The 16,965-nt window shown below is 43.2% G+C and overlaps 1 protein-coding gene across 7 annotated transcripts in view; it reads left to right on the forward strand.

Annotated features, from left to right (window-relative positions):
* Nucleotides 1-1,951: 1,951 nt before the first annotated feature.
* Nucleotides 1,952-16,965, forward strand: part of kidins220a (kinase D-interacting substrate 220a) — a 46,963-nt gene continuing 31,949 nt past the window's right edge. For 5 of the 7 annotated variants that reach the window (XM_086153587.1, XM_086153605.1, XM_086153615.1 and 2 more), the window contains exons 1-15: nucleotides 1,952-2,083; nucleotides 6,857-7,015; nucleotides 8,532-8,630; nucleotides 9,243-9,341; nucleotides 11,358-11,456; nucleotides 12,035-12,133; nucleotides 12,375-12,473; nucleotides 13,278-13,475; nucleotides 13,593-13,691; nucleotides 13,976-14,074; nucleotides 14,286-14,384; nucleotides 14,666-14,843; nucleotides 14,950-15,114; nucleotides 15,241-15,420; nucleotides 16,007-16,172. In XM_086153587.1, the coding sequence (XP_086009713.1) occupies nucleotides 6,884-7,015; nucleotides 8,532-8,630; nucleotides 9,243-9,341; nucleotides 11,358-11,456; nucleotides 12,035-12,133; nucleotides 12,375-12,473; nucleotides 13,278-13,475; nucleotides 13,593-13,691; nucleotides 13,976-14,074; nucleotides 14,286-14,384; nucleotides 14,666-14,843; nucleotides 14,950-15,114; nucleotides 15,241-15,420; nucleotides 16,007-16,172 (1,811 nt within the window). In that variant the 5' untranslated portion in view covers nucleotides 1,952-2,083; nucleotides 6,857-6,883. Of the gene's footprint in view, nucleotides 2,084-5,070; nucleotides 5,154-6,856; nucleotides 7,016-8,531; nucleotides 8,631-9,242; nucleotides 9,342-11,357; nucleotides 11,457-12,034; nucleotides 12,134-12,374; nucleotides 12,474-13,277; nucleotides 13,476-13,592; nucleotides 13,692-13,975; nucleotides 14,075-14,285; nucleotides 14,385-14,665; nucleotides 14,844-14,949; nucleotides 15,115-15,240; nucleotides 15,421-16,006; nucleotides 16,173-16,965 lie in introns of those variants that run through there. The other 2 variants (XM_086153596.1, XM_086153643.1) reach the window with 2 other exon arrangements.

A 16,965-nucleotide genomic window follows, 5' to 3' on the forward strand; every position in this document is an offset into this window, starting at 1 on the left:
TGACATTTTATTACTTTAAAGTTCTGGGTTTGTATTTGCAGCATTCCCCTGTGACATATCATATCCCCATGTTAACCTCAAAGAAATTAATAATCCCTGGTTGTTGCAAACATAAAGAGGAAAAATGTGTTCTCAACACATTTTTTCATGAGCAAACTAACTACAATGTGGATGGGAATTACTATATTCACCAATAAAATTGTAAAAATACATTCAACCTAACTTCTGACTTTCAGACCTATTTGTGTTGTGTTTTCCTCCTTCTACTCTTGTCCACACTATCACATTGATTTATTCCTCTTTGTTCCTGAAGGGAAAGTTATATTTATCTGTCTTTCTTTGTCAAGAGCCTTTTTTGCATCTGAATTTTACATGTTAACAAGTTTCTGTATGTTTAAACAAAATAGCAATCACAGTTGGTTGGCATGTTTGAAATTGTCTGACATATGTTGTGTAATTGGGGAGCAGGTGGAGGAAGGTCTGGGGGGACGGAGGTATGCTCTGCAAAGGAGAGGGGTGAAGGTAAACAGAAGCAAAACAGAATACTTGTGTACGGACGAGAGGAACCCGAGTGAAACAGTGAAGCTACAGGGTGGAGATGGAGAAGGTGGGAAAGTCAACAGTCCAGAGGGTGGAGAGGAGGTGGAGCAACGAGTTGGAAAGGGTGGAGAAAAGTGTCAGGCGTGATAAAAGAGGACCAGAAAGGTGGTGAAGACAGAGGTGAGAGCAGCCATGGTGTCTGGTTTGGAGACACTGAGGAGAAGACAGCAGAGATGAAGATGTGGAGGAGTCTGTCGGACTGCTCAGGAAGGAGTCCAACAGAGGGACAGCACTTGGTAGATGTTCTGGAGATAAAGTCACACTGAGATGGTTTGGACAGAGGAGGGATGGTGACGATCTGGGTAGAAGGACGCTGAGGTTGGAGGAGGTTTAGAGGAAGACAAGAGAGGAGGTTTATGGATGGAGGGAATGAGGACAGGAGCTTCGATGTTGTGAGACGAGAGGATGATGGAGAGAGGAAGGAACAGCATGGAAATAGATGGATCAATGTGTGGACTCCACCACATTGGTACCACTGTAGCCACAGTGGGAGTTGGAGCAGCTGATGTAACTTATAGGGATTTCTTAATACCATACGTTGAATTTTTGGGGGGCTGCGCAGTGGTTAGCTCTTTGGCCTCACAGCACGAAGGACCCTGGTTCGATTCCAACAAGGAGACCTATCTGTGTGGAGTTTGCATGTTCTCCCCGTGTCTGCGTGGGTTTCCTCCCACAGGTTTACTGGGAAAATTGCTCTGAATGAGTGAGTGAGTGAATGGTCGTTTGTCTTTGTATATGGCCCTGCGATGGACTGGCAGGCAGTCCAGGTTGCACCCTGCCTCCCGCCCGATGACAGCTGGGATAGGCTTACGCATCTCCTGTGACCCTGAATGCATGACAAGTGGCAGATGGATGGACGGACAGAATTTTTTGGCGTTGTTAAATGTTTGTATATAAATAATAATGAAAATATAAAAACAAGTAACAACAAATATAAATATATCTTTGAAAATAATACATGTGCACATAAAAATGTGACCTAGAAATATTAAAAAGATAATAAAATATCAAACCATTTAAAACTGTTTTTCTTTGACTTTATAGCATGTACTCACGTTTTAACTTTTACATTTCATCAATAAGGTTTATGTATTAAGTTAATTGTTTCGCCTCCTGCTGCTCCACCTTGAACAGCTGACAGGGTTTATTCTTGTTATTGTTCTGACAAATTGAGCGTGTTCCAAGCGATTGAAAAGTCATTGGTAAATAAAATACGTGTGGGAATACGTTATTTTTCCACACGCATATGAATTGATTGGCTGTTTTTATGTATTTGTCTTTTTATTTACCTCCGTTATTAATGTTTTCACTTCTCTTTTCGACGACACGCCTCTGACTCCATACTTGGCAGGTTAACGTTGGAAATAAAATACACACACAAGAGGTGGGAAAAGTCGGCGGATGATGATAAGAAGAACGGCTGTTTATGAGGTTTTCCCCCGGACCGGGCGAAGCTGAGGGAGCCGGGAGCTGACGGAAAGGGGTGAGCGGGCGACTCGCAGCGCTTTGCGGGGCTTTCGCTTCAGATGCGGGGCCTAAAATAGGAAGCACCGGGACTTGTTGTTGTTGTAGCAGCAGCAGCTCAAAGCTAACGCTAGTATTCTCTCCGTCACCGTAGCTAGCTACGTCTACCCGAGCTGTTCGCGACGGTCAAAAAGTAGTCAGTTTGCCCGTTAAAACCCCCGTATTTAGTCTACCTTTCGGAGTTTGGGGAAGAAAAGAAAATATATTTGATGACTAAATATATTGTGGTTGATTTTTTAACTTTCCCCCGAGTCACATCGGTAGTCACGTGACGTGCAAGTGAACTTTTTTGACAGCAGCGGAACAGCACAACGGCTAATGTGCTAAAACAGTTTTGTTAGGAACGGTGTTTCTTAGTATAGTAGCATTTATATTCAGTATATATATTCAACTTGGTCCCTGTGTAAAGTGGTGTTTTATGACAGAAACACTGTCTTTTTAAAGTAGTATCCTAAGTAAAGCACCTTAAGTCTACTTCAAGTAGTATTTATATTCAGAAACTGTCTCTTAAGTAATATTTTCAGCCAGAAACCCTCTATGTGAAGTAGTATTAACATTTTTAGTCTTTTTCTCTCAAGTAGTATTTTAAGTTAAAAACTACATGTCAAGTAATATTTATATAGAGAAATGTTGTCTCTTGGTGAAGTAGTAATTCTATTGAGAATCTTTATCTCTTTGTTAAGTAGTATTCAAAGTCAGTAACACTGTCTATGTGAAGTAGAATTGTATTCAGAAACTTTGTTTTCTTGTAAAGTAGTACTTTAAGCCGGAAACTATCTCTGTAAAGAAGTACCTATATCCAGAAACTGTCTCTATGTAAAGTAGTGCTTGTGTTCAGAACCTTTGTGTATGTCAAGTCATAGACTGTCTATAGCTGAAGCAGTATTTCCAATCCGAGTAAGTATACCAAACTCAATGTGTTGATGTTTTAAAAAGTAGTTATCACTCAGCTGATGGTCAGAACAGATTCTTGTGAACATTTATCGATCTACGCGGTCAAACAGCAAAGCCGGCGCTAAAACAACAACTCCTCAACATTAAATACGATCTGTTTAACTAAAAACAGCATCGGGGTTTTTGTTTCCCGGTGTACCCGACAACCTCCAACATTAAACCTGCATGTTGGGCCAAGCCTGGGTGTCCTGTTCTCACGACAGGTCTTAAAGAGCTGACTGGTTGCAGTTAGAGATCCGAGCCTCTGGTGTAAAACTGCTTGCTTCTGCATCTGCATTCCAGCTGACGTGGAAGCAATTTGATCGCTTTTATCAGAATATCGCGGCGTTTGTATTTACACATCAGCAGGGAGGAGATTAGAGGGGCTGCGGTGACACGGGGTCAATGTCTGTGAACGCAAACTCCAAAATGGGATTTAAAAGGGCTTTTCCTTGCAGTATGCAATAGAAAACAATTGTTTCACATTCCAGTTCATGACTTATCTGAGTGTAAAGTAATTGAGAGAAGGCAGACCTGTTTGCAAATTCCCTGCCTGCTGGGGGAAAGTCTGTTCCTGCTCACCCTTATTGAGGACATGGTTGCACTCTTATGGCTTTTTGATGTAATTTCAGCGGCTGATGGGACATTATGCACATGTGGTTTGGCAACTTGAGGCCTCCTGCATACAAACACTGAAAATTGACTGTCATTGAAAACATAAAAATTACCTGCATCCAGTCATGAAGCTTTTAAAATGGGGAAAATTGATAAATATTACAAATATAAAAAATTAATTACCGGACGATAAGCCGTGACTTTTTTGGCTTAAACAGCGATGCGGCTAATATTTGTTTTTTTAGGGGGAGAGGGTAACAAGCTTCACGCCGCTAAAACATTTATCCTCGTCACATCGGACCAATGAAATGACCGGGAAATTCTGAGTCCGTTCACCTCCGACAGCGAAGAAGACAACTTTGACAGTTTTAGTGTGCAGGAGGAAGCCCGAGATTGCAATCGGGTAGCCGGTGCGGCTTATATTGAGGTGCGCTCAGTAGTCCGCAAATTTCGGTATATCGGATTTGTCAATGGCTTCAGAACCTGTTACCAATAATATACCTGAAAGCACACCAAGCAAATAAAAAAGCCTGTGAATAATACTTTTCAATTTTCTCTTTTCTTTACATTTTTGGCGCACATAAGTAACCTTCCATTTACTCCTGATCTCTCGAGCAGTGTAAGCTGAACATTTAAGTTTCGTAGTTTTCTGGAGAAACAGATGATTTCTAAATCTACTTTGGTTCCATAAATATAAATAGAAGACATATAATATTGTCAAATTCTTTGATTTGATTGACAAGCAGGTTTAGATCAAATGAAAATTTGATGCAAGATTAAATGAAAATGAATGAAAAATGATCTAGAAGTATGTCAGTCGTCACCTAAAATGACAACAAACAAGGAAGTAAATACAGTACATTTAAATGCAGGAAAGGAGACAATACTTGTTAGATTATGTACAGAAATAGCTGTTGCTTGAAAACTGTTCAGGCAAAACTGCAGATGAGGAGGAGGACGGCAGGAGAGAATTGTTGCTGAGGAAAAACGATCCTAAAAAATGTAGCTTGCTCTTCATGTGCTTATTGATTCAAAACTATTGGAACAGAAAATCTCACGACAGGTCAACATTTTCCACCTTTATTTGACATTTTAGTCTGTTTAGGTTAGCTTAAGTCACTCCAACCGACCTGGGGAAGTTAACTGAGTCAGTGCCATGTTCTCCAAATGAGACCTAAATATATCACCCCGTATGCCGTGAAGAAACAGCGGTGAACAAAACTGTCCGACATCTTAATCATCTCTCCCCTTTGGTGTGTAACCGACGGCGATGAGCCTGCACATGTACTGAATGGAGGGCTATTGTGTTGGCAAGGGATGGGCGTAGGCCGGCCCCCCTCATCTAATATTCAGTCTGGAGTAAAGGGGGGATGCTGAGCCAGACTTTGGCAGTGCTTGTTGATACTGTGTGTGAGTAAGAAGGCAGAGGATAGGGTGATGTTTAACAGCCAAATATACTGTATGCTCCACCTTACACAGAGGTAAGACTGCTTCCTTTAGTTTACTCTTACTGATCTTGTGTTTTCCATCCTTATCATCCTTCGTTAGTGTTTCTTTTTTTTTTTTTTTGCTCGGGTCGTTCTCGTTTTTTCTCCACACACATCAAGTGATGCGTTTAAAGGATGTGCCTGTGCTCCAACCTGATGATTGCTGAGGCGAGAGAGCGAGGGGGAGTTTATTTACTGATTGGTTCTGGTGTGGCGCCATCGTCCCCCTATTGTGCCGGGAGACCGGGAGCCAGGAGGGTGTGTCAACAGGCTTGTTGCCTCCACTGTAAACAAAGGATATCTTGTTCTTCTTTCATCCTTGATACAGTCTCAATGAGGGTAAAGGACGCAGGTGATTCTTGACTGAAGATGTGCAGTTTACCTTTAAATTTAAAAATGGAAGGATTCCTTGCTGATTTTGGGCCACATCATTACAACTAACCTTAAAAAAGACACGTGACAATATAAGCATTGATTGACTGAAGTCTGACTGGCAGGCCTGATGGACTATGCAAAGATATTGAGCTGCGCCTTTGGTAACCTGTGTAATTCTACCCTCTTTTGGCTGAAAGTCATGGCCCACCATGATGGAAAAGCCCGATCTTATGAATCATTAATGAGCTTTTTATTGACTGGCTGAGTCTCTCTTCTCTTAGCCGTAACTGCATGTTTGATCAGTTATCAGTTATACTATTGTTCAAGGGTAGTATTTTCTGTAAATATCGGAGGGAGTCACTTCCTAGTACTATTGACAAATGTGATTTTTGTGTGATAAAAGGTTTGAAGAAGTCACTCAAAAGTCTTTTCAATCTCTTCAGAGAGTAAATTTATTTGTCAGATAAAGGCGACTGATCAACTGCTCGCTCACTCTTCTTTCCCTCTGCAAGCCAGTTTCTTTCATTCTTTTAAGGGGAAAATTGTAATCCAGCCAAACCCCCCTTTCTTCAAATGGATGCTAAAGTTCCACGGAGTCCCATTTGAAGTAAACTTGACATGCAGTTGAAAGCACCAATTACCTCAGATCATGCTCAAGTTGAAAGGGTAAAAAGTATAATGAGTCCAGAGACAGTTGATTGCAGAGATTTTTACTTTTTCCTAACCGAGCTTTATGTTTACTCGTCCCATGTTATCTCGAGCGGACCAATCCGGTTCATGTCCTCAGCGCGAGCGGTCAGCAAGTTGGACAAAGTAGCTCCTAAACATAATCAGTCATCATTATCCTAAGTTGCAGTAGCAATACGTGACTGAACACATCAAACAAGTGCATCCTAATGCATCCTAATGGTTGATGTTTTTTTTTTTTTTTTTTGTGGTGCTTCTGTCCATTTCCCAGCTCCAGCGGGGGATGTATTTGCGAGTGATGTGAGATTATATTGCAAATATACCCTCTGGTCTCAAAAAGCATTTAAATAATCTTGTTTCCGTTGTAATTTGAGATGTTTACGACTTGGCTGAGCTTACTCCAACAAATATGCAGCCCTGTGAGAGAGCTGGTGCGTGTGAGTTGGGCTTGGCCAGTACTTATTTACTCCTTTGCACTCCTTTGTACTCCTTTAAATGCCCTCTTTTGTGGATTTTTTTCTTTTTTTTTTTGACATCCTGCTTCTCACGCAGTTTTTGTTTTGTTCTGCTTGGCCACCCGGGAGATCGCAGTTTGCCTTGTCCTCCCGCTGAGACTGTCTGTCCGTGTTCCGCAGTGGCGCGTAGGTGTTCCACATCCAGCCATGGATACGACCACGTCCCTGAAGATGACCTCGCTGGCTGTACAGAGCCTGTTCAGCTACGTGGAGGAGGAGAACCTGGCTGCCGTCAAGGCGCATTTGGACAAGTTCAGAGACATTGACAGCAGGAGTGATGTAAGTCCCAGCAACTCTCTGCATCAGATCTCATGTTTTCTTGAGGGGTCTGCTTTATTGTAATGTCCCTTAATTTACTATTGCTTTATTTCTTTTGGATTATGTACCAGAAAAAGTAAGGTGAAACCCAGACATTTACAAGTTGATTTTTTTTTTCCCCAAAACCAATTGTTTCATGAATAAAATAATTTTCTCCCTTATTCCATTCCTTACGGCAGCTCCTTCAGGGGCCACAGCCAATCATCTGCCGCCATCTAACCCACAGCCAATCACCTGACTCCATCTAACACTCTCCCATGCATCCTCTCCTCACACCAACTAACTTCTTGTCGTCTGTCCCTCTATCCATAAACCTCCTCTATGGTCTTCCAGTAGGCCCCCTCCAACCTCAGTATTCTTCTACCTAGATCTTCACCATCCCATCTATGTCGATGTCCAAACCATCTCATTGTGACTTTATCTCCAGAATGTCCAACATCTGCTTCCCTCTAATGGACTCAGTCCTGATCCTCTCCATCCTCCTCACTCCTAAGGAAAACCTCCACATCTACATCTCTGCTGCCTCCAGCTCTGCCTCCTGTCCCTCGGTCCCTCGGTGTCTCTAAACCAGTCAACCACAGCTGCTTTCGCGTCCGTCTTCTCCACCTTTGCTTTCAGTCTGGCTGATGCTCTTCTATTGCACCTTATTTTTTTCTCTATCCCTTCATAAATAAAATAGTTCCTAAATAACAGTGACTGTGGTTTTCTCCCAGACATTGGAGGGGCTTTATGAAAATGAGTCGCACAAAGCCGGCATCTGATTTTATATATGTATAAAATTAATATTTTATATATATATATATATGATGTAAGATTTATCTATTTAACATAAAATAGAGCACTATAATTGTTGCACCACAGAGAAATTTTAGATTTAATGGTCTATTTGAAACGCAAAGATCACGTGACATACACAGGACACTGAAAGTCTTACAAATAAATGAGTACCTCTCAGTTTCAAATATCAAAGCATGCGTTATGTATACAAATCAAAAGGAGCTTTCATTCTATGTTGGATTATGTTGGTGAGCACCCGATAGTGCAATATAATGTGGACAAATTATCTGCTTCGTTGAGCTACGAATCAGGAATGCCCCCGTTCTCATAAGGCTGAGTAAGGCTTGAGTTCCTCTGATGATCCTCCTGGGTGAGGCTACAGTTAAGGAGAATAAATGGGATCATAGGCGAGGTGCTTTAAATCTGGTGGAAATAGTTTTTTAATGAAAGTTGCAATGAATTGCCATACGATTGTGTGTGTGTGTGTGTGTGTGTGTGTGTGTGTGTGTGTGTGTGTGTGTGTGTGTGTGTCATTTATCAGAGTATTTCACTGTGCAACATTTAGAAGCCCAAATCAGATGCTACTCCCATCTGTTAGTTCGTCTGGAGTCGTCAGTATGTTCCAGTAAACAGAAAAAATAATTAGCTTGTTGGCATTTATTAACGGTTATAAATTTCCTTCCCTCTCTCCTTGTTTCAGAATGGACAGACACCCCTCATGGTGGCGGCAGAGCAAGGAAATCTGGAAATAACACAAGAGCTCATTAGGAGAGGAGCCAACGTTAACTTAGACGATGTTGTAAGCATGAATATGCACACGGACACGTGCGCACACACACATACACGCGCCTAGAACTGTGCCATGTAGACACATCCCATGATGGATATACCGTCTGAGGAATTATGAACAAATTAAATGTGCAGGGGAAAAACACCACGACTGCTTTTACCTCGTCACCTGTTTGGTACAGAAGCAGCTGAATGAGCAAACTTTACGCTCCGTGTCATTCGCCACTCATCACCAGCCTTAACACACTAGTGAAAATTTTTCCCCGCGACTAAATGGCAGGATCCACCTGATGGCCCACGCCCTTTTTGGGTCCAGCCTCCACGCGCGCATCAACACCCTCCTCCTTAGGTGGATGTGCAGCAACACATAACACCTCTCATTACCATCAGCTCACACAAATGTAACCTGCTATTACACAAGCCACACACACACACACGCTGGCACACCACTCCACTTGTCCCTGAGCAACTTTTCCCTCATGAGTACCTGGTACGACCAACTGGTGGGTATTGTGCTCTGGGCATTCCCAATACCCGACAGCAGCCAGCTCCGTACGGGTCATTCAGCGGGACTTCCTGGAGAATGGGAATACAAACAGTAACAGGGTGTGTGTGTTTACAGGACTGCTGGACTGCTCTGGTCTCTGCCGCCAAGGAGGGCCACCTGGAGGTAGTGGGGGTGCTGCTGGAGAACAATGCTAACTTGGAACACCGAGACATGGTGAGCATGAATGCAAGTCTTTGACCGGTGGGGCACATATAGGGGAGAAGTTGCTCAGACTTTTGCCAAAATGTTGACATTCACAAAATGTTGAGATTTGTCCAAAACCAACACAAATGTTTTATATTTTTGATTTAAACAGCTATATTTTATCACTAGTGTGGTGGTATAGAATACTGAATCTGGGTAGATATCCTCTGTGTGTTGTAATCAATATTGTAGCAGCATGTAGGGGAGAATGGACATCTTGAAAGTGTTTTTCTGACACACACATATTAAAATCCCAAAGACTTCTTGTTCTGTCATGATTTTTGGTGTCACTTTTAATTTTTTTTTTGTTTTACATATTTAACATTTTCATAGTAGAGGACTTTTTACCTTCAAGAACCCCAAGGGCGTGCCAGCCTTGGGTGCTCGCCCTAATCACTGATTCGGTCTCTAGATTTCAGGTCAACAACGAGGCAATGCTCTAAAGTGCTCTGAGTTCCACAAAGGTATAATGGGTCTGTTTAAACTGGTGTAAATCAAGTATGTCAAATTACAGAGTTGGGCAGCAAGGATCACAAAGGTGTGACCACAGTGAATTCAACCTTATGGAGAATGACATGCAGTTATTTGCACATCGTCAGTGAAACATGCTAATATACATATTGTGCCCCTGGAAAGTCTAAACTTCAACCCACGCAACTAAACTTGAGCTCCCATAACTGCCCTCTTAAAAAACAGCCAACTACACCTGGAAAGCAGCTAACTGTTTTTCTTTTTTTCGATGTATGTTATTACCATGTTTGAAAACCATTCAATGCTCACAGACTGCTTAAAAATGTTGTCCCATCGACTGAAAATCACAGCTATTCACATAAGGATGATGTGTAAATAGCAGTTACCAAAATTCCCTAAACTTTGATTGGCCCCTGGCTCTGGGCATTTCCTTATCGGTTGTTATGTGAAAGAGACGTTTTGTTCCCTGCTCCGGGCGTGCAAAGCAGCGCTGGCCCACCTGCGGGGAATCCTTCAGCCTGAAGAGCTGTGTTTTGTTATGTGTAACACATAACAAACAAAAGAGTTTGTTAGAAAGGGGTTGGGAAAAGAAATAAGTGTGGTGCCCTACCCCACTTTTTCCAAGATAAGATTGGATTTCCCATTCAGCCCATGGAATGCAGACTTTTCCTGATTCAGAATCCTGACATAAATGCTTTTAATCCAGCACGGTAACATTAATCAGTATGCTGTCCAGAGACCACGTGGTCTTAAACCTCCGGAACGCAGTGACGACCTCAGCGGTGGTGGAATCAGATGATGCATTAGCCTTGAAATGGGTATGAAATGAAATTAGGAATAGTGTGATGGCTCCTCTCTTGTCGCAATCCCATTTGTCAAGCTCTGATTTCCTCCTCATGGGCCAGTGATATGATTTACTTTAAGGATGTAGACCCCTCAGAGACTGCCATCTTCCCAAGGAGAGTAGTGGCGGCTCAGCATATGCACATATCTGCTGGCGATATGCAAGCGAGATACATATTTATGATTGGAGCGGAAGAGATGTGGGGCCATTGGGAAAATATCAATAAGCCAGATGGTAAAATGTATTGCTTCAAGCCCTAGCCATTGATGTAGTAGTGAATATTTTTGTAAAAACTTTGTGGGACAGTCATCTTTTATCCCCTGGGACTTTATGGAAAGGACTCAGGACATTGACTGAGTCATTGCTGCTTTGTCTTTGTCTGAGCTTTGCTGTTTGACAATAATAACCCCACTGTCTGACTGCTGGTTACTCATTGGAAAACATGTCACTGCTGCTGTAAATAGCATGTCTTTCTATCACTCTAACTGACTCACTTTTATGGACGGTGTCCAGAATGAACAACAATTGCCGCTCTAGCCGGCCGAGTATTGCAATTTATGTCGATCTATATCCAGAACATTATGTTTTTACCCATCTTATGCAAAGCAGGGCCTGGCGTCCTCATCCTTTGTTTGAAATGGATCTGCTCTGCCTGTGTGTTTCCCGTGCAGGGAGGTTGGACCGCTCTCATGTGGGCAGCCTACAAAGGTCGCACTGAAGTGGCTGAGCTTCTGTTGGGGAAAGGTGCCAACCCCAACATCACCGGTCAGGTAACAGGACTGGACGTGTTTTCAACCTCCTCTCATGATGGCGGTCATCAATGTATGGCCACATCTGACTGCTAAAAGTGCATTAATAATAGTTGTATTGATTTGGTTACCATAAAATAATCTTCAGGGAAACCATGCTAACCCTAAACATGGTCAATGGGAGTTTACATACACTTGAGTGCCCACATTTTTCAACTCTTGATAAATGGCATTTCTTGAAGCTTAATGAATATTACTCAAGCAAGTTTACAATTTACAATTGCCTCGGACTGCCTGGGGAAGAGGAGAGCTGTCACAAGTATCTTGCGTGTTGTTTTTGTTTTATATTTGCATTTGAAGTGGACTGATGTCGCTTACACAGAGAGAACTTGAGAGAACACCCTTATAAATTATGAGCATTGGAATCAGAATGTTGTGTATAGTGAACTCTGCAGCCGTAACCTTGAGCCTCACCCGCACTGAGCGAGTTTCAGTCACGTGAGTTGGCTCGGAGCTTTAGCACTGCAGGTTTGACACAGACCATTTAGTCACCGTCCACATGACTTCACCACTTTGTCCCCCCCCGTCTGTCCCAAAAGTACAGCGTCTACCCCATCATCTGGGCAGCAGGTCGAGGCCATGCCGAGATTGTTCATCTCTTGCTACAGCACGGAGCCAAGGTCAACTGCTCGGACAAGGTAACCGCAATTTGCCAGATATGAAGCATTTCACCTTCCAGTGATCAAGCAGAACGTAACATGAGCAAGTTAAAATGAATGTCTACTTACCTATTGTCTACCAGACAATAATATACAGTATTTCTGTTCTATTCTATTGGCCAACTCTCTGTCTTCTGCATATCGTTCCCATAATGGCTGCTGTTCATGTCACTCCTGTCAGGTTTGGCACTTATTATTATGTCTGTGTTATTCTGTGTAGTATGGAACCACTCCCTTGATCTGGGCAGCCAGGAAAGGCCACTATGAAAGTGTTATGCACCTTCTTGCCAATGGAGCTGATGTTGACCAGGAAGGAGCCGTAAGTAGATTTTTCTATTCCTCTCCTCGTAATTTTTCTGTTGTGTTTTCTACTAATCCAGAACAGTCATGGTCAGAGATATGGATATCTTAGAGGGGTGATGGTGCCTGTTTTCCCCACAGGAATCAGAGCTTTGCAGCGTGAAGCACAAGACAACACTGAGACTCACCTTTAAAAATCCAAAAGGATTGTCTTTTGTTCAAACACATCTGTGTTTGGCAGATTTTTCTGCCTTACAACTGTTTTTCGATGGCGCAAAAAGCCATATTTTCTCAGTTGCATGCCACCTCATGAAATGTTGAGCGTCAGATGGTCAGATGACGTCTTCTGAATTGAGTTATGTGATAGGATTGTTGCCTCAGTTTTCCAGTAACACTGCAGGTTCTGCTGCTGCACAGGTTAATGCGTCGTTTATTGATCCTGCCAGAACAGGGCACTGAAAAGTGGTTGTTGACCTTATATTGTTCAGGGGAGTAGTTTAGTAAGAAGCATGCAGCCTCCCCCCCCAAGAGAATTGTTGAGTGTCATTTGTCATTTTGGCGATTGTTCTCAATTTTTACATTTGTTTCTTTATCACCGTTTCATTCTTGTAATTTTTCTGTATTATCATTATGTTCTCCCCTTTTTCCTATGGCCTAGTTCTGTTTCTTGACGTAGGTACGATGGGAACGCACGTCTGACATAGGTCGAGGACCCCTGCATTCCTGTGGACATTTGTCACCCAGAGCACTAACTTGACTCCTTAAGCCCCCTAAACATCGGGACTGTTTGAAGCACCAATAGCCTCCGTCCGTGTCTTTGCAGAACTCGATGACCGCTTTGATTGTGGCAGTGAAAGGTGGCTTCACGAAGGTGGTGAAGGAACTGTTGAAGAGGAACCCCAATGTCAACATGACGGACAAAGATGGCAACACGGCCCTGGCCATTGCCGCCAAGGACGGACATACAGAAATTGTCGAGGACCTCCTGGATGCCGGCACCTATGTGAATATCCCGGACAGGGTAAGGCCTCTCGCCTCCTTCTGTTCAGGATGGAATCGTATAGGAGGGTAACCTGCCAAACACCGCAGAGGAAATTAGATACTTCTCTTTCTCACTCTGTTCTCCTTTCTCTTCCAGAGTGGGGAGACAATGCTGATTGGAGCAGTGAGAGGTGGCCATGTGGAGATAGTCAGAGCTCTCCTCAACAAATATGCAGATATTGACGTCAGAGGCCCGGTAGGAAAATCACTTACCTGCCACTGCTGCTGAATTGGTGTTTAATAGCACTTACTGTCACTCTGACACACATTGCTGCTTTGATTTGGGGTATAATCACAAATGTTCTGCTTCATAGACAGCTGCAGACTGACACTTTAGTAATAATGCTGCTTATGAGTTTAATACTGGGTTAGATAAATAATAGACATTCCACTTGATCCAAATTGTTTCCCAGCAGCAGGTCTTTTTGTGTCTATATGGTATTTTAGTGCGTAAAACTAGTGTTTCTCCATCTACATCAGGATGGAAAGACTGCCCTCTACTGGGCGGTGGAGAAGGGCAACGCAACTATGGTGCGAGACATCCTGCAGTGCAACCCTGAAACTGAGAGCTGTACCAAGGTATGACTGTATTTTTAATTGTCATAATAACATCTACATATGCCCTTGTTCGTACACTCTGCTGATACCAGATGTGTGATTAAATCTGAAATGGAGAATAAGAACCTGCCTTCACTTATTTAAAGAATGTCCATGTGTAGATTATAGAAGCGTTTGCAAAATGTTAAAAAAAAAAACAAAAAAAAAACGTGCCATGTGTGCCCTATTACAGGACGGAGAAACCCCACTTATCAAAGCCACCAAAATGAGAAACATCGAGATCGTGGAGCTGCTGCTAGACAGAGGGGCTAAGGTGTCTGCTGTGGACAAGGTACATCAAGTAACACACCGGAGGTGTACAGATCAGCGGTATGGTCTGCTTTGCTCAGTCCCAAGGTTTTTGTTCCACGTATCCGGAGGGGGAATCGCAGTGCTGGATATTGATTAGGACATTTGACATAAAGGGATCCTTTTTGCATTGACAGACCTCTCTGAGTACTATTTTATGGTGATAGCTGCAGAGTTAGCCTTCACAATTTTCAAACTTGTGGTAGTAATTTGCACAGTATTTCAGTTGAAGTTGGTTTTTTTTTTTTTTGCTCTCGCACAAAGAAAGGCGACACGCCCCTCCATATTGCAATCAGAGGGAGGAGTCGGAAACTGGCCGAGCTTCTGTTGAGGAACCCAAAAGACGGCCGCCTGCTGTACAGACCGAACAAGGCTGGAGAGACACCGTACAACATTGACTGCACCCACCAGAAAAGCATCCTTACACAAATATTTGGAGCCAGTATGATGAGCTGCATAACCTTGTTCCATTGAATTAAGAAAGTAGTCACGTGATCTTCCTCCTTTTCTTGAGGTCTCTCTCCAGACAGTTCCCTTCTTTCTTGCAGAGCACCTGTCTCCCTCTGAGTCTGATGGGGACATGTTGGGTTATGACCTGTATAGCAGTGCACTTGCGGACATTTTGAGCGAGCCCACCATGCAGCCACCCATCTGCGTGGGTCTGTATGCCCAGTGGGGCAGTGGGAAATCATTCCTCCTTAAAAAACTGGAGGGTAAGGACGACCTACTCATGGATGAGAAGTTTCAAAAAACAACTTTAAACTTTTCATCTATTTTCTATTGATCTCATGTGACTTGGAATATTTTCCCGACTTTTTCCCTCTCCCCTGTTTTATCAGATGAGATGAAAACCTTCGCGGGCCAGCAGATCCAGCCGCTCTTCCAGTTTTCATGGCTGGTGGTCTTCCTCACGCTCCTCCTCAGTGGCTCCGTGGCCCTGGTCTTGGGCTTCACTGTCGACCACAGGCTGGCCATTGCTGTTTCTCTCAGTCTCCTCACCTTGCTCTACATCTTCTTTGGTATTAACACACACTTTCCGCAGACATAAACCCGACATCTGAAAAGATCGTCAGGCTGGTTTAGCAGCCTTAGAAATGAAACGATGTGATGTCACATGGTTATAATTACATTATCTTATATTGTTTTGTGATAGTTTTCCAAAAGTAGCAACCAGGAGGCTGTTCTCTTATGTTTTCAATTTTTATCCCATTCGTGGCTCATTTGCATGCCAGAAAACGCTGCTGTCAGAGCACTGCAGGACTGATGTGCTGAGGATAACCAGGCTGGAAATAGAGAGATGCCGTAAGAGTATGACAACAGTTCAGAAAAGAATCACTGAAATTTTCTTTTCACTCATCTGGGCAATTGGGTCTCAGTTGGAGCTTAGCTGCTGTGCTCTGAATCACCACTAGAGGGCGCTGTTGGACAGCCAATGATGAGAAATTGCTGAATTATTTTCCGTCTTCAAGTTTTTGAATCAGTCGATAATGCCAACACTTGACTGAAGTCCATTGAGAATGTTTTGACATAATAGAGCATTATGACCCGACGTGTGTCTGGCTCTAGTCGATAGATCACCATTTCTGACCGCTCCATCTCCTGCAGTGTTGGTGTACTTCGGCAGCAGACGAGAGAGAGAGAACTGGACCTGGGCGTGGGTCATCAGCACCCGCCTGGCCCGGCAGGTCGGCTACCTGGAGCTCCTGCTGAAGCTGATGTTCGTCAACCCCCCCGAGCTTCCCGAGCAGACGACCCGCGCACTGCCTGTCAGGTGACGCTGACTCACTGGATAATGCCCGCTGTACAGTTACCTTGGCAAAAGTCTGTTTTCCCCAACAATAATTCAGTCGCAATAACATCTCTCTTTCTGAACAGTCTACCTCTTACTTCTTTAATTCGGACAGCACTCTCCCAGCCCCGGTGAATTATCGCCGTTTACTGGGTCTTGGCTGGTGCGGTTAAAAATTTGGGGAACTTAATCTTGTGTAAATCCCCCCGTAACCCTCTGTTTAGCTTTTCTTCACACTGTGCTTTAACAAAGTGTGTCCTCACAAACTTGTCTCCTCTGCTTTGAAAGAGCCCCGCAACAAGGAGCCCTTCTACCTCAGAAGAGCAGGCATGTTGTTTGGAGGCCGATTCAACATGCATTGTTGAATTTAAACCATATGTGAACTACGTACTTCTGATTTAAACGTGGACTCATATCACATTACATGGACAATTTGCTTTATGGTGCTCATGATATATAAATCTTACATTTAATTACTTAGTTTAAATGGAGACTGTGCTGAAATCCACTTATATTATTATTCTTAATCCGACCATTTTCAAAGAGCAGTTGGAAGCTAGACTGAGGGCAGAGGTGAGCATTTGTAAGCGGCAGTGTTGTTTCAGGCCAAGAAAGGGAACTACAGATGCGGTATCTGCTTTGACAGAGTTGATGCAGAAGCACAGAGACAGTCAGAGGCTGGGGTGTTTCCTTTGTAGTCCTATAAAAAGGATACGACAGGGTGCAGAGAGAGGAACTATTTTTGCATGAGGAAGTTTGTAGTGGCAAAGATATA

Source organism: Fistularia commersonii, chromosome 1 (genome assembly GCF_037954325.1).
Source record: "Fistularia commersonii isolate RoL2024-O1a breed Wild chromosome 1, RoL_Fcom_v1.0, whole genome shotgun sequence".
Taxonomy (NCBI): Eukaryota; Metazoa; Chordata; class Actinopteri; order Syngnathiformes; family Fistulariidae; genus Fistularia; species Fistularia commersonii.